Here is a 15,539-nt window from a genome sequence, read left to right on the forward strand (position 1 = left end):
TTTTATTGATTGCATGTAATTGATAAATTATATATAAAGATATTACAACAATCATGTTTGCAAGTTTGCTTACCAAGAGAGATACGACAGTCGGCTCCTACTGTCCCAGCTTTAATCCAGGCGCCGTGCTTCTCGTGAGCCTCCCCAACCCTGGTCCTCACACTAAACTTTCTGAGTGACACATTTAGGAACAACCTAGAGTGTGAGACTGCGGCTGAACTCTCACGCTCTCTGTGTCCTAACGGGGACCCTACTTCTAGCGTCTCCCCCCAACTTTGAAAGGACCCATTTTCAGACCCAGGAGGAAAGCCGGGGTCCTGATGGCCAGGACACCAGAGGGCCCGAAGCCTGCCCATCCAGGCACCTCATTTCATTGCTCTCCCAGAGCAAACTCATCTGACAGTGTGTGTGTGTGTGTGTGTGTGTGTGTGTGTGTGTGTGTGTGTGTGTGGTGTAAATGGTGCAGGGTCAGCAGCAAAGCCCAAACACACCAGAGTGAAGAGGCCTTTATTGCTAAATGGGGTGAGAGTTGCCCAGGTGCCCCTCGCCTAGAGGAATGGGGCGGGGCAGTGTCCACTGCCTGGACAGCTGCCCACCCGGCATTCGGAGCGGGTCCAGCAGGGTGTCTGGACTTGCGCTGCCCCCACTGGGGCGCTGTGACCCCCACTGCCACACGCAGGACCAGCTCCAAGGGCTCTGGGCTCTTCTCTGGGGTGTTTGAACTCAGTTTTGACAGAGCCCCTTCCTTGCTGGAAGGGATTTATATATTACGAAGTTAAATGGGTAACTAGCCGTTGCATAATTGATTTAGGATATGTAACCCCCTAAACCAAACTATTTGACTGGCAAATTAACTTGGGAAGCCAAACACCTCACACTGAACAAGCAATCAGGTTTATGTGTGGAGAAAAGATCAAAGGGTGAGACATAAATGATCTGAACTGACTTTCTACACTGATCAAATAAATGCACACTTGCTTTCACTTTGAGCTGCACAGGAAAAATATGAAACATATGGCCTTCACAGGATATTAAATAAGGCAATAATTTAAGCAGGACTCTCGTGGGGGTGTGTTTTATAAAACAGCTTCTAATGATTGGGGGGGGAAAAAAAAAGAAGTTCCAGCTAGAGAAGAAATGCTGATTTTAATGTTTGTAAGAGATCAAATTTTTGATGAGGCATTTTTAAATCAACTTTAATTTTCCATTAGAAGGGCATGCTTTTCCTCCCCAAAGAATATAATCCGTTAAAAAATCCAAATGCTTTCTATTTTTACAAGCATCTAATCCTGTGTCTGTTTTGTTCAGAAAACGAGCGGCTGGTTTGGAAGACCCTGGCAACTTGAAAGGCTGCCTGTGCCTTCCACTCCCTGCGATCTGCGGCGCCTTTTCAGGTTAATCTGAATGGCTGACTTTGGTCCCTGGGTGAGCCACTCTTTCCTGGGGTGCTCGCTCATCTGCTCGCCCGGATGCAGTGATGCGTACAGGTCCTAGCTGGGCCCATGCAGGACAGACAGACGTACACAATGCTCACCTACGGCTGCAGAGAAGTTAGGGAGGGCAGAGTCATTGGCATACACAGAGGAGGAGGTATGGGAGGGGAGCACAGTGAGGTTGTGAGCTCGCAACGCTGGGTGAGACAACAAGAGAAAAGACACAACACATGAGTGACATGGGAAGCCAGTGAGCTGCCCTCTCTCAACCTGAGCGGTGGGCGCAGGTGGGCGCCCCAGACCTCGGGCCCCCCTGCCCCCTCCCGGCCCACCCCTCGCCACCCACCACCCGCCACCCTACCCCAGCCCCGCCCAGGCTGCTTGCTCTGGCTCCTGCATGATACCAGTTGAGAGATATGAAATTAACCTCGGCCATAAGAGCCACAACGAAAGGATGGACGTTATGATGTCACAGGAATGGATGAAACAGACACGCAGAATGAAACAACCACAGGCTATTATGATGAACGCACAGAACAACAGAGAACTCGGCACAAACAACAAGCTGAGGCCCAAGGAGGGTTTCCAAGGCCGTGCGGCCGTCCCCTGCAGGAAAACCGGCACAAGGCTTCTCGTTTTTCATTTGAATTTAGGAAGACTGTAATCAAATTGAATTATGCCAGCATAGCTTTCTAACATAAGAAATGGATCCAATAAACGAGTGCAGGGAAACCTTCACATTTGGGTGCTTCAGGGCAGACAACAATGTATTCAGGGTTTTACGGCTAGTCAATACATCCGGTGAACAAAATCTGACCACGAGGCAATTGAATCTGAGCAATTACATCACCTTGTCAAAGTAATTTGTCTTACGGTAAAATTAAAAAAAAAAATCACCGATTTAATCTTCAACAGTGAATGAGGATGAGAGGTTTGAGAGAGAGATGCTGATAGCTATTCAAGCTCTTGTTTGAAATAACTCCTGAGAGTCTAACTGTTGTCTCCTAAACAGAAGTTATTTTGACAAGGTATTTCCACTTGTGAAATGATCCCTTTTTAGAAGCTTTAAAATAAAGGCCCTGAGAAGAGGAAACATGGTTATGACAAGGGAAAGCAGTTTATTCTGTCCTGAGCTGGCTACGTAACCAACTTGCACCGAGGCTTTCTCCCCTGTGCTGCAGGCATTTGCAGGCTCCCGGGTCCGTGGTGGCTGCCGGCTCAGGCCCTGGCTGGCTGGGAGTGGCTGCTGCCAGGGTGGCGCTGCACCACGGACGGTGCCTGCATAAGACCCTTGGTGGCTGGGCCCCTGGACCAGCTTCTCAAGGCGCAAACTCAAGGGAAACATTTCAGAACCTTAGGTGGTCATCTCTCGCAGAACACTAAACCACAGGGATGAGGATGAGCGCAGGGTGGCGGTGCTGGAAGCTTGTTAGAACACGCAGCCGCCTGCTGGACCCATCAGCCCTTTCACACGGTCAAGAGCAAAGAAAACTCAAAACAAAAACATAAAAACACCCGAATCACTCTAGACCTGTACTTTAAAAAACTGTTTCTATAAGGATGGAAAACTAACCTGGGTTCTCCTCCCAGCAAATGCCAGAGTTAAGTTGGACATAGACTGTACTTCCTGTGCACTGGGCACCACTGAGCGCCCTCACAGAGAGAAGAAAGCATGGGTGCGCCAGGGACACCACGTCGTGGGTGGGTGACCCCACCACGAGGCTGCCTTCGTCAGCACCGTCGCGGCGCCGAGCTTGCAGGCCTGTCTGGCCGCGTGGGGGTCAGGCCAGTCCTACCCACCAAGAACACACGTGTCTCGGCTCATCCATACGTCAGTCCATCGTAAGCAGCTTCCATTTCAGTTGTTGGGGGAAATTGCACACATTAATATTCTGAATGGTAACGTCTGTCTTTCAATCATGAAAATGAAAGCCCTAATAAAATGCTTCGGAACAACAGTCCTTGGAGGAAGCTACCCAAGTGTTTACTGCTCCCCAGCGCCCTGGCGCCCCAGCAGACGGAGCCCTCCCTGCCCCAGCGCCCCCTCCAGGCCCCTCGCTAGGTCTGCAGACATCTCAAGGCCCACGTCTACCTCCAGTTGTATCCTGAAGCTCATGGATTCCGTCCACATTTTCCAACGGCCAGTAATGGGAAGCAGAAGCCAAGACTGCAAACCCTGGGGAGGAAAGGGTAACATGTTTAAATCACCACTAGGAAGAAAATAACTGAAGATAAAAAAGCACTTATCATGTCTATCATGGAATAAGGAAAAGGTAAAAGTACCGCAGTGACCATAGGAGATATTAAAAAGGCACTTGATAAAACTCAATACACATTCCCAATTTACAAAATAACTCTCAGTAAATTAGAAATCAATTAATATTTCCTTAGCAGGATAAGACATGGTCAATGGGACTAGATACCCCTTAACCCCCGAAAACAAGTCTCTGAGCTTGATGGTGAAATGTTAGAGCACTAGTCTCAGGAGAAAGGCAGAAAGGGCTGAGGCCCTACTATTTAATATTGTTTTTGAGCTCACATGAGATGCAGTCAAACAAGAGAAAGAAATAAGGCTACAGTACTTTAAAAAGAGGAGATAATAGGATCATTGCTTTCAAATGACGAATGCCTAGATAACCAGAGTTTAAACTATTACAAATAAGAAAAGAATTTGCTAAGTGAAAAACGATTACAAACAATAAAAGAATTTAAGGCGGCTTATACAAATCTAAATTACAAATGACAGTAGCTTTCTTGAATTCAAACAGAACGCTGAAGATTAATAGAAGAAAAGTCCTGATAGATACATAAAACCAACAAAGGTTTCCAAACAGAACGAATGGAGACAAACGGTACAAGAGCCTCATGAACAAAACACTAAAATAATACCAAAGTACATCCCAAAACCCTGAATAAATGAAGGACTTAACCTGCTTCTGGAAAAGCAGACTCAGCCTCACAAAAAACAACAACCATTCTTCAATTAATTTATAAATATTAGAAAACTGCCATATAAATACCAACAGAATTTTTTGCATAAGAAAAAAGAAGCTTATTATACAACTTATGTAGAATAATAAATCAACAAGAAAAATAACCAAGTTAATTCAAGAGGGAAAAGAGTACAAAGAGGGCAGATATTAAGACATATTGTAAAGCTACACCGATAAAGATGCATTAGCACGATACATGATTAGACAGTACAGTAGAAGAAAAATTCACAAATACTCCCACGTATACATGGGAACTTCATTTATGATAAAGGTGGCATTTCAAATGAGAGGACAAATACCATTCAATAAAAAGTATTAGAACCAGTTAGATATCTGGAAAAAGTTAAAATCCCTGCCTTAGTCTATACCAAAATAGTTTCCAGATGGATCAAGATTTAAATGTAATAAAACGAAACATGTACGTTGCTAAGGAAAGTAGGTTATAAATTTTGAGTAGACAAAATGTTTAAATTTCTTTATAAAGAAATCAAGCTAAGTCAAACTGGGTAATACTTTTACATAATGTTACAGAAATATACTTATTTCCCTTTAGATTGTATTAAATTTATTATGTTAATAAAAATCCTACTATTAGAAAAACAACCCACCAAAATACTGGGGCAACAGACATAATGGTACAGCTCAAAGAAAAATAAATGCAAATCATTTTTATACATATGAAGATGCCCACTCTCAGTTATAATTTTAACAGGCATGTTAAAACTACTATGGTAGCACCAACGTGTTAAGTTGCTAAGGATACAGGCTTATTCTACTTTTTTGGTGGGAGTTAATTCCACACAGCTTCCCTGGAAGATAGTTTGACAATATAGATGCTATTTCCCTAGGTGATTCCACTTCTGGGAACTTATTCTACAGACATACTCACCCACCACCAAAGACCTAGGAACTTAATTTTTTGGTAGCCTAAATAAACTCATCAACAGAGGGCTTGTTAATAAATATGGTAAATGCACACAATGCTATAGAGTGTGGCTGAGACCAGTAACGTGGCTGACATAGAGTGCTTTTTTAAGTTACACTAAGTTAAATAAAAAAGAAAGGAGGGAGGAGGAGTGGCAGGACTTCTGGTTGACCAAGATGGGAGCATAAGACACTGAGGGTGCCATCCCCTCCCTGGAATCTCTGAACAGCTAGCACATCCCAGCAGAGCGTCTTCCTCAAAACTCTGGGAAACAGTTAGGGCAGTAACTGGGTGAGGGCCAAATTAAGGAAACACGGTTTTAGAAGTGGTAGGAGAAGCCTGTGGTGCCCTTGCTGTCCCCTCCCCTGTCCCCCCAGCTGAGAGTGGAGCCCACCTGTGCCCCAGGGTGGGGCCCTGGCCCTGTGCCGAGGGAGCAGTGGCACCTCCTATGCCATGCTGGGTGCCTGCTGGTGGGGCAGCCTCTAGACTGGGCCAGGACACCTCTCGGGCTCACCCTCCTGGAGTCTGCCCTGCAGGCACATGCAGCTGGGAGAACCAAGCAGAGTAAGAAACGGTGAAGTCAAAGCCTCCTGGGTGGAGTTACCCACCTAAGCCATCCCAGAGCACCTGGAGGAGAAAGTCTACTTCACGGGGAGTGGAGGGGCCGTTTGAATCCCTAAACCATGAGCTGGCCCCAGCCAGGACGAGACAGGGGCTCAGAGGAGAGGGAGAGGACACGTCACGTCATGCTGCCCTGGGGCTGAGCGTCTCCCTAGGACAGCGAAGCTCTGGATGAGACACCAGCAATGCAGAGCCAGTCAGCAGGACTGCGGATGGTACTTTTGTTGTTGTGTTGCTTCTGTGGTGTTTTGGTTTTGCTTTTTTATTTTTTTTGCATTCATTTGTTTGTTTTTGTTGGATCCTGGAGCACCCAAGGAAATTTCAACATATCGCTAGCCAGACAGGCATTTAAGGAACAGACAGCTCAAAGATTAAATCCCAGACTTAACAGTTTAAAATATTAAAATGTACAGTGTGCAACAAAAAATTACAAGACAAACAAAGAAGCAGGAAATGATGGTTCATCCAAAGAAACAAGAGTGAAATCTAGCAAACATCAACAAAGAAGAGTAGACATTGAATATGGAACTATCAAATCTTACCATCAGGGAATCGCCTGATACTGTGTCAAACTTTAGGGCCACCCAAATCAATAGGCCATGCCCTCAATCCTGAGGCTTACTTGTGTGAAGTTTATGTAGTCAGCAGAGAAGCTTAGACTACCTACAGGCATGCCTAAGAGTTACTTCTGGAGGACCTCTTTTCTTGTCAGATGTGGCCTCAGTCTCTCTAAGCCCAACTCTAAAAGTGAGATCACTGCCCTCCCCCCTATGTGGGACATGACATCCAGGGGTGAAAGTCTCCCAGGCAATGTGGGAAAGGACTCTCAGGGATGAATCCAGACCTGGCACCATGGGATCACCAATTCCATCCTGACCAAAAGGGGGGAAAGAAGTGTAATTAATAAAGTGTCAGTGGCAGAGAGAGTTCAAAAAAAAAAAGAAGAGCAGACATTGGACACACTTAGAAGAAAGAACTAAGAGAAATGAGGAAAATTATGAATGAACAATAGAATCTCAATTAAGAGTCAGAAATTATAAAAGGGAACCAAATAGAAGTACTGAAGTTGAAGACCACAGTAAAGGAAATGAAAATTCCTCAGAGGCTCTCAGCAGCAATCCAGAGCTGGCAGAAGAAATAATCAATGAAATCGAAGACAATGGAAATGACTCAGGCTGAGGAGCAGAAAGAAAAAGAATACAAAAGGGCAAACAGATTCTTTCTAAGAGAGCATGGGACCCTGTTGAAAATACCAATATACACAATATGAGAGTCTTAGGAGAAGCAAAAGAGAAAGGGGCAGAAGGAATATTAAAAAAAATAACAGTAGAAAACTCCCCAAATGTAATAGAAGACATGAATATGCACATTTAATAACCCCAACAAATCCCAAACAGGATAAACTCGAAGAGAACCCTGCCCGGACACACAGTAGTCAACTGTTGAATGCCAAGGAGTTCTGACACTGAAGGAGAAAAGCAGCGAGTTAGGTACAAGGAAACCCAGTAAGACTGGCTGCTGATTTCTCATCAGAAACCATGAAGGCAGGAAGGCAGTGGGATGAAATACTTAAAGGGTTGAAAGAAAATTATTGCCTACCCATGAATTCTTTATCTGGTGAGGCTGTCTTTCAAACATGAGGAGAGAAGACAGTCCCAGAGACCCAAAAGCTGAGGGCGCACCTCACCACCCGCCAGCCCAGAAGCAATGATAAAGGGAGCCCTTCAGGCTGAGAGGACAGGGCGCTGGATGGCGGTCAAAGCAAGACAAAGAAACAGAGACCTCTGGAAAAGGGGACCCTGTGGGTGATTATAATGCAGTAAGTGTTGTATTGTTTGTCCATAACTCTACTTTTTACTTCTTACAGGTTCTCCAATGCAAATGCATATAAAGCAATGCTAAATCCATGGTTCCAGACATAGAATGTTACAAATTCTAACAAGTACAACAGAAAGGGGGGTGGAGGGGTTCTGGAACAGTATGTGCTACTGAAGTTAAATTGGTATCAAATCAAATGGGATTATTATAGACTAACGGTGTTAAACTGTAGCCCCACTATGAAAATATATATACAGAAAGAAATGAAAAGGGACCCTCTGGTCCCTTTAGCACATTACAAAAAAACAAATGAATACGAAAGTAGGAATTAATGGAATAGTGAGGCACCTGCTTTAAAAATCAGAATGACCCCCGGGGAGGGAGCACACATATCTTCAGGTGGAACTGGAGCCCTCACCAAGCACCACACTTCTGTCTGCACACCACCAAGCGCCACACTTCTGTCTGCACACCACCAAGCGCCACACTTCTGTCTGCACACCACCAAGCGCCACACTTCTGTCTGCACACCACCAAGCGCCACACTTCTGTCTGCACACCACCAAGCGCCACACTTCTGTCTGCACACCACCAAGCGCCACACTTGTCTGCACACCACCAAGCGCCACACTTCTGTCTGCACACCACCAAGCGCCACACTTCTGTCTGCACACCACCAAGTGCCACACTTCTGTCTGCACACCAAGCGCCACACTTCTGTCTGCACACCACCAAGCGCCACACTTCTGTCTGCACACCACCAAGTGCCATACTTCTGTCTGCACACCAAGCGCCACACTTCTGTCTGCACACCACCAAGCGCCACACTTCTGTCTGCACACCACCAAACGCCACACTTCCGGGTCACTGCGGGAATGTGCCCACTTGCATCTCTCTTTCAGCTACACGAGAACAAAGGACAGATTTTGTTCTATAATATGAACTAAAGAGAAGTATCCGAACAATGAGTTCACTCTCGCAGGGATGCTAAAAAGTAGCACACAGCTAGAGTCCAACGGGAACAGGTCTTCCAGCACTGAGGAACAATACTAGGAATCTGAATTGTAAAATGCAAAAATATTCATTTTCGGGTGGGCCATCGTGGCTCACTGGCAGAGTTCTCGCCTGCCATTCCAGAGATCCGGGTTCGTTTCCTGGTGCCTGCCCACATAAAAAAAAAAAAAGAAGAAATAATTTTCATTTCTACCAAGCTTTCCTCTAAAATCTAGGATATTCATTTCCAAGAGAAGAAAACAACACAGACTTGTTACTCAATTCATCTGGGGAAAAGTCTGGAAAGGAAATGACATCTGTTCTTACAAAGAACAGATGTTTTATCTTCAGAATCCTCATCTTCATAAAATAAACCCCGTGGCTAATAGATTCCTAATGGTTTAATCCCTTGCTATCATCTCCATTTACATGCGGTCACACTCAGTTCTAGGTAGAACACACAGCAGAGGAAACAGAACTGTTTCGTTCGCATTGAAAGACCGGCCCTCCAAGCCAGCCAGTACCCACCAGTGGTCAGCGGCCGGAGGGGTTGCAGCTGGAAGACTCCCTGCTCCCCACCAGTGAACTGCCCCAGAGGGTGGGACCAGCAAAACTGCACTGGTCAGACTGAACAGACTGGAAACGAAGGGACTGCCAACCCCGATAACCGCAAGGCCATCCGCTGGCTGGATGGAGCCAGCCGTGATGTTCAAGAGATACAATAAGTGGCGGGCACAGACCCAGAGCAACCAAACCAATACTGCGTGTAAACAGCTGGTGCACACTGCTGAATCACAGCGCAGTCAAGGCTTGGCAAACAGGAAAGTTCATGGCCTACCTGAGAAAGTAGCTGCTTCCCAGAGCCTCGTAACTGTGTGTAGGAAGGTTTTCCCAGTTTTTAAAGAGAATTCAGAAATCCAGAATTTTTTATTTGAAATCTCCCCCAAAATCTAATTTAGCAATTTAAAAAGAATTAAAACAAGACTGGCCAGAGGGGTAAATTCAGCCAGTGCCTTACTTAGGCTCATGACCTAAGAAACAAAGAACTCATAGTCCCAAGTCTCCTCAGAACAAGAAAGTCTCATTATTTTGCAAAAGGACACCCTTTGTGCCCATAACGGTGATGCTACATCTAACTGTCTATCCCCCTGGTTTGCACCAAGTGCTCCTCAAGACCCACATCAGCTTAGACAAGGTGACAATGATGTGCCCACTCCACGGCTGCCGGGCCACTCCACCCGCCCCCAGTCCGAGAGGGAGACTTCCAGCCTGCATCACCGCAGCTATGGATCAATTATTCAAGGTTAATTCATTGATTAGTTTGGTGTGTGTGAGAAAGAATGAGAGAGTGAGAAGGTGTCAATACTTGAAAAAGCTTTAAAAACCTTGAATTTATCCTATTGATGGCTTCCAGATAACCTCTTCTCCATTCCCCGTTACTAGTCCTTGCCTCTGCTAAGGAAAACCCTTACCCCCTGGTTTGTTTAGGGAAATGCCTTCCATCCATCATCCATTTAATTCCACTGAGAGCATAGCACAGACAAGGTGATGTCAGTTGATTCCCACCTAGCCTCTCCCGCTGCCGTCTTTCTCTTCCTCCAGCCCACAGGGCCCTTTCCCACCTAAAGCGTCGCCTTGCTGCCTCACTGCCCACTCCTGGGTCAGCTGGGTGACTGTCCCCATAGGAGGATCCCATCACTGCCACCACCCCTTTCCCTTCCCCTGCATTTCTGCTCCCTGAAATGTTTCATGGATTGTTTGTTGCCTGTCCTTCTCCAACTCTTCGCTCCTTGAGTGTCGAGAATGTGTTCTGTTTCTACACGATGCCATGTATCTGAATGACATCTGATGTGTGTGTAATCTGAAATTCAGACTTTTGTGTCTGAAGTCCCCCCAAATATTGGTGCTAGCAATCAACAATAACTCCACAGGTAGAATGAATAATGAAAAGAAAGACTGAATACATGAATGAATAAACACAGAAAAATCTTATTATAATTCTGGTGCCCAAAAACTGTATTTGCCAAATCTCCCTTTGTTCAGCAGGATGGAAACACTGTTTTATAAAACTCCACGGTAAACACTTTTTCTGCACGAGGAATAGGAAGAGGCGCGTCCTGCAACGACCCCGCGGTCCTGACGGCCCTGCATGGGCCACATGGCCCCACGCACGTACAGGGAATCGAGAGCCGCTCTCATGCTCCCGACAGGCTGGGAGGTGAGCGGCCCTCCTGGAAGTGGCTGCTGGGCAAGCACATTCCGGGATGACCAGGTTTGCTTTGTTTGTTTTTCCTCTTTGAAAAAGTTAGCTACAGAAAGGCATGTTTATAAACTTGAAATAAAAATATGACCTGCAATTTCTTGACTGATGCCAAGTATGGACTCAGATTAATCAAATCAGCACAGCTTCCCATGTTCTCCCCAGGAAACTGAGACAAGAAATGGACGCAGCCTGGGGCTGCAGAGAGGAGTTCAAGATGGGGGGTGCGGCGGGGGCCCTGGCCGTGCCCAGAAGCCCTGCTCTTCCTTCTCTGGGTCTTACGTTTCTGACAGGGCAGGGCACTGAAAGGCAGACCAGACAGCTGCTGGTTTTCCTCTCAACCACAGCCTTGGGTAATTTCTCCAAGATGACAACCTGCCCTCACAGAGAAGCATGGATAGTGCAAAGGCCTAAAGTGACTTGCCATTGTTTTTCTGTCATACACAAAACTAAGCAAGCATCTGCCTGCCACAGAGAAAGATCATGGAGTGCGCTAGTGACCTGGGCTGCTGTCCCCCGCGGCGGACCTGGCGTGGCTATCCTGCTCCACTCCGCATGGAGTGGCACAGGTTTCCAACACGCCCACTGCACCCGAGGGCCAGGATGGGGTCCGGAGGGACGTGAGGCCGGGAGTACAGGGGAATAGGGGGTTGTGGTGGAGAGACTGACCCCTGGGCTGCTTGGGCTCCTGGCGGCAGCACGGACCTTCTTAGTCTAACCAGCCTGGGACCTGGGCAAACTGCCGACAGGTGAGCTCGGCCCACTGCCCCGGCTGCACCGCCCCGCAGGGCTGAGAAGCGCATGTGCATGCCGGGCCTGATGCCCACACGGGGCTGGGGGGGCTGCCACGGGGTGCGCCTCCATGGAGCCCTTCACTGAGGAGTTCCAGGTGACGTCCCTCTTTTCCTGCAGCTGTCCTGGGTACAGCCAGGCCCGGGGTGAGGGCCCAGCTGGGAGGCGCCCTGCTCTGGCTTGACCCAGTAGGCGCTGGGCTAGTCCACAGGAAAGGGGGCTGAGAGGGCTTGAGGCACAACAGACAGCAGAGCCAAGGCCGGAGAGGGGAGGAGGAGAGTCCGGGAGGGACAAAAGGAAGGAAAGACGTGACAAGGAGAGAAGAGGAAGCAGTGTGCATTAGTGCAGAGAAAAATGTCTTCAAACGTAGTTCTCATCATTCCCCCAGAAGGGAGGGAGGGAGGGAATGGGGGAAGAAGAACAGAAGAAAATAAACGGGGCAGAAAAAGTGAGAGAGGAGTCAGGGAGAAGAGAAGAAGGGAAGCAGGGAAGGAAAGCCCACAGTCTGATCTCATCCACGGAAAAGCAACCAGGTTCTCCATGCCTGTTAGCCTTCATGACCACTCTGCAAAGGAAGGGAGGGGGGGAAAGAAAGAAACAAAAGTTTTCAAAGAAAGTGGGGTGGGTGAGGGAGAAAAAAAGAGGGATTACTAGAGCCTGGAAAACGGACAAGAAAGTCTGGGAGTCATGAAATGTTGTTAGAAAGGCACCGCAGACTCAGACCCAAAGCTCCCTTGCTCAAGTAACTGAATGGGCGCTGTGCCCCTTGCTTCTTTCCAGTGATATTCCTATTATCGCCCGTTCCACTATTACCTCTCATAGGCCACAGCTGACAGGGAAACACTCTTCCCACCCTCACCAGGACGCCAGGGGCAGAGCCCTGTGTGGACCAGGACGGCATCCCAGCAGCCCCTGGAGGCATGGGAGGGCGAGGGGCGGGAATAGAGAGGGCATGGGGAGAGCGTGGGGGGCTCGGGGAGGGCATGGGGTGTGGGGACAGCATGGGGGAGGTGGGGAGGGTGGGGGGAGGGTAAGAGAGGGGGTGGGGGGCTTTGGGAGCATGGGGAAGGCGAGGGGAGGATTGGGGAGGGTGGGGGGGGCCACTCCCCTGGACCCTTTGTGGCCCCTGTGTGGCCTCTGCTCAGGGGACGCCCCTCTGTCCACCTCTGTTGGCAGCCCTGAGAAGGGCTCTCCCAGGCACGGTCTCTCGCTAGTGTAAGGCTAACGCTGTATGCCCGCGGCCGGGCAGTGCCCCTCTCTGTTCCTAACGTCTGGGGAATACAGCCGGGCAGTACCCCTCTCTGTTCCTAATGTGGGGAATACAGCCGGGCAGTACCCCTCTGTCCTCAGTGTCTGGGGAATACGGCCGGGTAGCACCCCTCTCTGTTCCTAACGTCTGGGGAATACGGCTGGGCAGTACCCCTCTGTCCTCACCGTCTGGCTCAGTAGAGGAGCCCTGGGAGGTCACTGCCCCACACCTCTGTGCGGGGTGCCTGGGGCACTACCTGAGGTCATGGAGGGCAGGGCCGGCCACCTCTCTCCTGCTGCCACTGGTCAGGGAGGCAACCATGAGCAGCAAGCTCCAGCCCTGGGTTGGGTCGGGGCCAGCCAGGAGGGCAAAGCCGGGGAGAGGGCCCCTGCCCACCTGCCTCTGAGTCCCCCTTGCAGGGGCCCACTGCCCTGCTGTTCAGCAAGGCCCAGCTGCCCCAGGAGGGAGGGCAGGGCTGGCCGGTCCCCACAGAGGGGCCAGGACAGTGCTCATGCTCAGGCCAGGGCACTTACTCAGGGCTTCTGGTGACACTTCAGACAGCGGTGTGGGCCTTTTGGCCATGGGAGTCAAGCCAGGCCCAGCAGCCAAAGCCTGGACAGGCGCTGCCCCTCGCAGGGCCTCCCCCCAGCCCTGCGGCCCCTCTGCCCGTGAGCACATGTCCTGTACACCCGCCACATGAACGGTGGCAGCTGCCCCCGCCATGCCCAAGAGAGCCTCCCCAAGGGGCTGCGACAGCAGAAAGAAGAGTGGGCTATAGCTGGGGGTGCGGGGCTCTCATCCTGAGCACCCCCCATGTGGACAGGGGCCTAGGGATCGGGGAAGCTGGCGCTGGAGAGAGTTGGGAGACCGCCAGTAAGTGTCCAGCTCTGAGAGCCCCCCTTCATCACAGGGCAGGTGGGGGGGGACACAAGGAGCCCCTGCCCGGAGAGAAAAGGCTCCCGTGGCAAGCCAGAGGGGACTCACCTGGGTGGTCTCGGGTCGCGGGGCGGGCTCCATGCACCTGCGCATAAAACATCACAGGGTGAGACAGGCTCAGGGACCCCAGGAGACCCCGGGCCGCCTGGACCACAGCCCCTGCGGGAGCTACCTGGAGGCGGCAGGAGATGAGCAGCACCCACGAACAGCAGCAGTGGAGGGCCGGCAGCTTCCTCATGGCTCCTCCGAGGGGAGACGGGGCTGGGGGCCTGGGGTCTGGGAGAGCACGTCCCATCAACTCCCACCTCCTTGGCAAAGGGGCATCTTCACAGCTTCCAGGAAAAACCACCCACGTTTCTGTCAAGTTTCTTTAAGGACACGCTGTGGCCTGGGGAGCTAATAGACGTCTCTCCCCCCTCGCAGAGCCCGAGAGTGCTGGGTGGTCAGAAAGCACATGGCGAGTCCACGGCCCCACCCGGCCCCGGCCTGGGACAGCCCGGTCTGGAGGGATCGAGGTGCGCAGGCTGCCCACCAGGTTTCCTCTGATTTTGAGAGTCCTCCTTCGTCTGAACCCAGGTTTGGAACAGGACTGTCCCCTTCCGTCCTGCAAGTTGGGCTTTTAAAGTGGTGCTGTCCGGCCCGGCTCCTGGGCGTGGGGCATCGGCGCTGTGAGCCTCTCCACAAACTCCCTCTCCTCTGCCGCTATTTATATCCCGCCTGCTGTGTCCTTCCTGGGTCCTAACACCAGCCTGTTAACAACACTTGGAGCTATTTCAGGATGTTAGGTTCAGAGCAGACCAAAGAGAGATGACGGGTGTTTCTGTTTTGTTTTGTTTTTTATTACACATGCCTTTCTAATCAACACACAGACTCAGCACAAATGCTAATAACTATGAAATGTAAAACAAACCATAAACTCGGTTTAGATCTGAGCCTTGTTTGCCTAAAGGAAGAAGTAAGGTGATGTTTGGATGGAAAAGTAAATAAACCACACCCGCGGGCCTCCTGCGGCATGAGCGAGGGCCACATTTTCTCCTCCACTCGTGCACAGGTCAGTAAAGGCTACAAAATCCTCTTTCAGGCCACAGTGCGTGGACACACGCTCACCAGTGCACCCGGCACCGGCGGCCAGGCCTCAGTTCACCCAGGTCCCAAAGAGCGGCCCAATCTACGCCAAATGTCAGTGTAAACACTCACAATCGCACCCACGCACTCACACCCCGTGACAATCACGGCTATACTGTGCTGTGATGAGCCTAACACTCACTCCTCACGCCAAGTCCTCCACTAAATAGCTTTGTGTCCTTGGGCAAGCTACTCGGCCTCTCTGTGTTCCAAATAGTCCATCTGTGAAATGGGGGTAAGAGTTCCTTCTCCACAGGGACGTCAATAAGAAGCGAGATGATGCACACAGGACTTGCAGAGCAGAGCTGGGGAAATACTCAGCACTCAATAAATGTTAGCTCTTTTTCACTAAGAAAAAATACCACTCACTAAATGTAAACTATTATGATTATTA

At 49.6% G+C, this 15,539-nt stretch overlaps 1 protein-coding gene across 3 annotated transcripts in view; it reads right to left on the reverse strand.

Moving 5' to 3' along the window:
* Positions 1–14,730, reverse strand: part of ADGRD1 (adhesion G protein-coupled receptor D1) — a 153,405-nt gene extending 138,675 nt beyond the window's left edge. Inside the window, exons 1-4 of one of the 3 annotated variants that reach the window (XM_077159537.1) lie at positions 14,193–14,729; positions 14,069–14,105; positions 3,526–3,609; positions 1,535–1,630 (exon numbers count right to left, since the gene is read on the reverse strand). In XM_077159537.1, the coding sequence (XP_077015652.1) occupies positions 1,535–1,630; positions 3,526–3,609; positions 14,069–14,105; positions 14,193–14,315 (340 nt within the window). In that variant the 5' untranslated portion in view covers positions 14,316–14,729. Of the gene's footprint in view, positions 1–1,534; positions 1,631–3,525; positions 3,610–14,068; positions 14,106–14,192 lie in introns of all 3 variants that reach the window. The other 2 variants (XM_077159539.1, XM_077159538.1) reach the window with 2 other exon arrangements.
* Positions 14,731–15,539: the final 809 nt, after the last annotated feature.

Source organism: Tamandua tetradactyla, chromosome 5 (assembly GCF_023851605.1).
Source record: "Tamandua tetradactyla isolate mTamTet1 chromosome 5, mTamTet1.pri, whole genome shotgun sequence".
In the NCBI taxonomy this organism is placed as follows: Eukaryota; Metazoa; Chordata; class Mammalia; order Pilosa; family Myrmecophagidae; genus Tamandua; species Tamandua tetradactyla.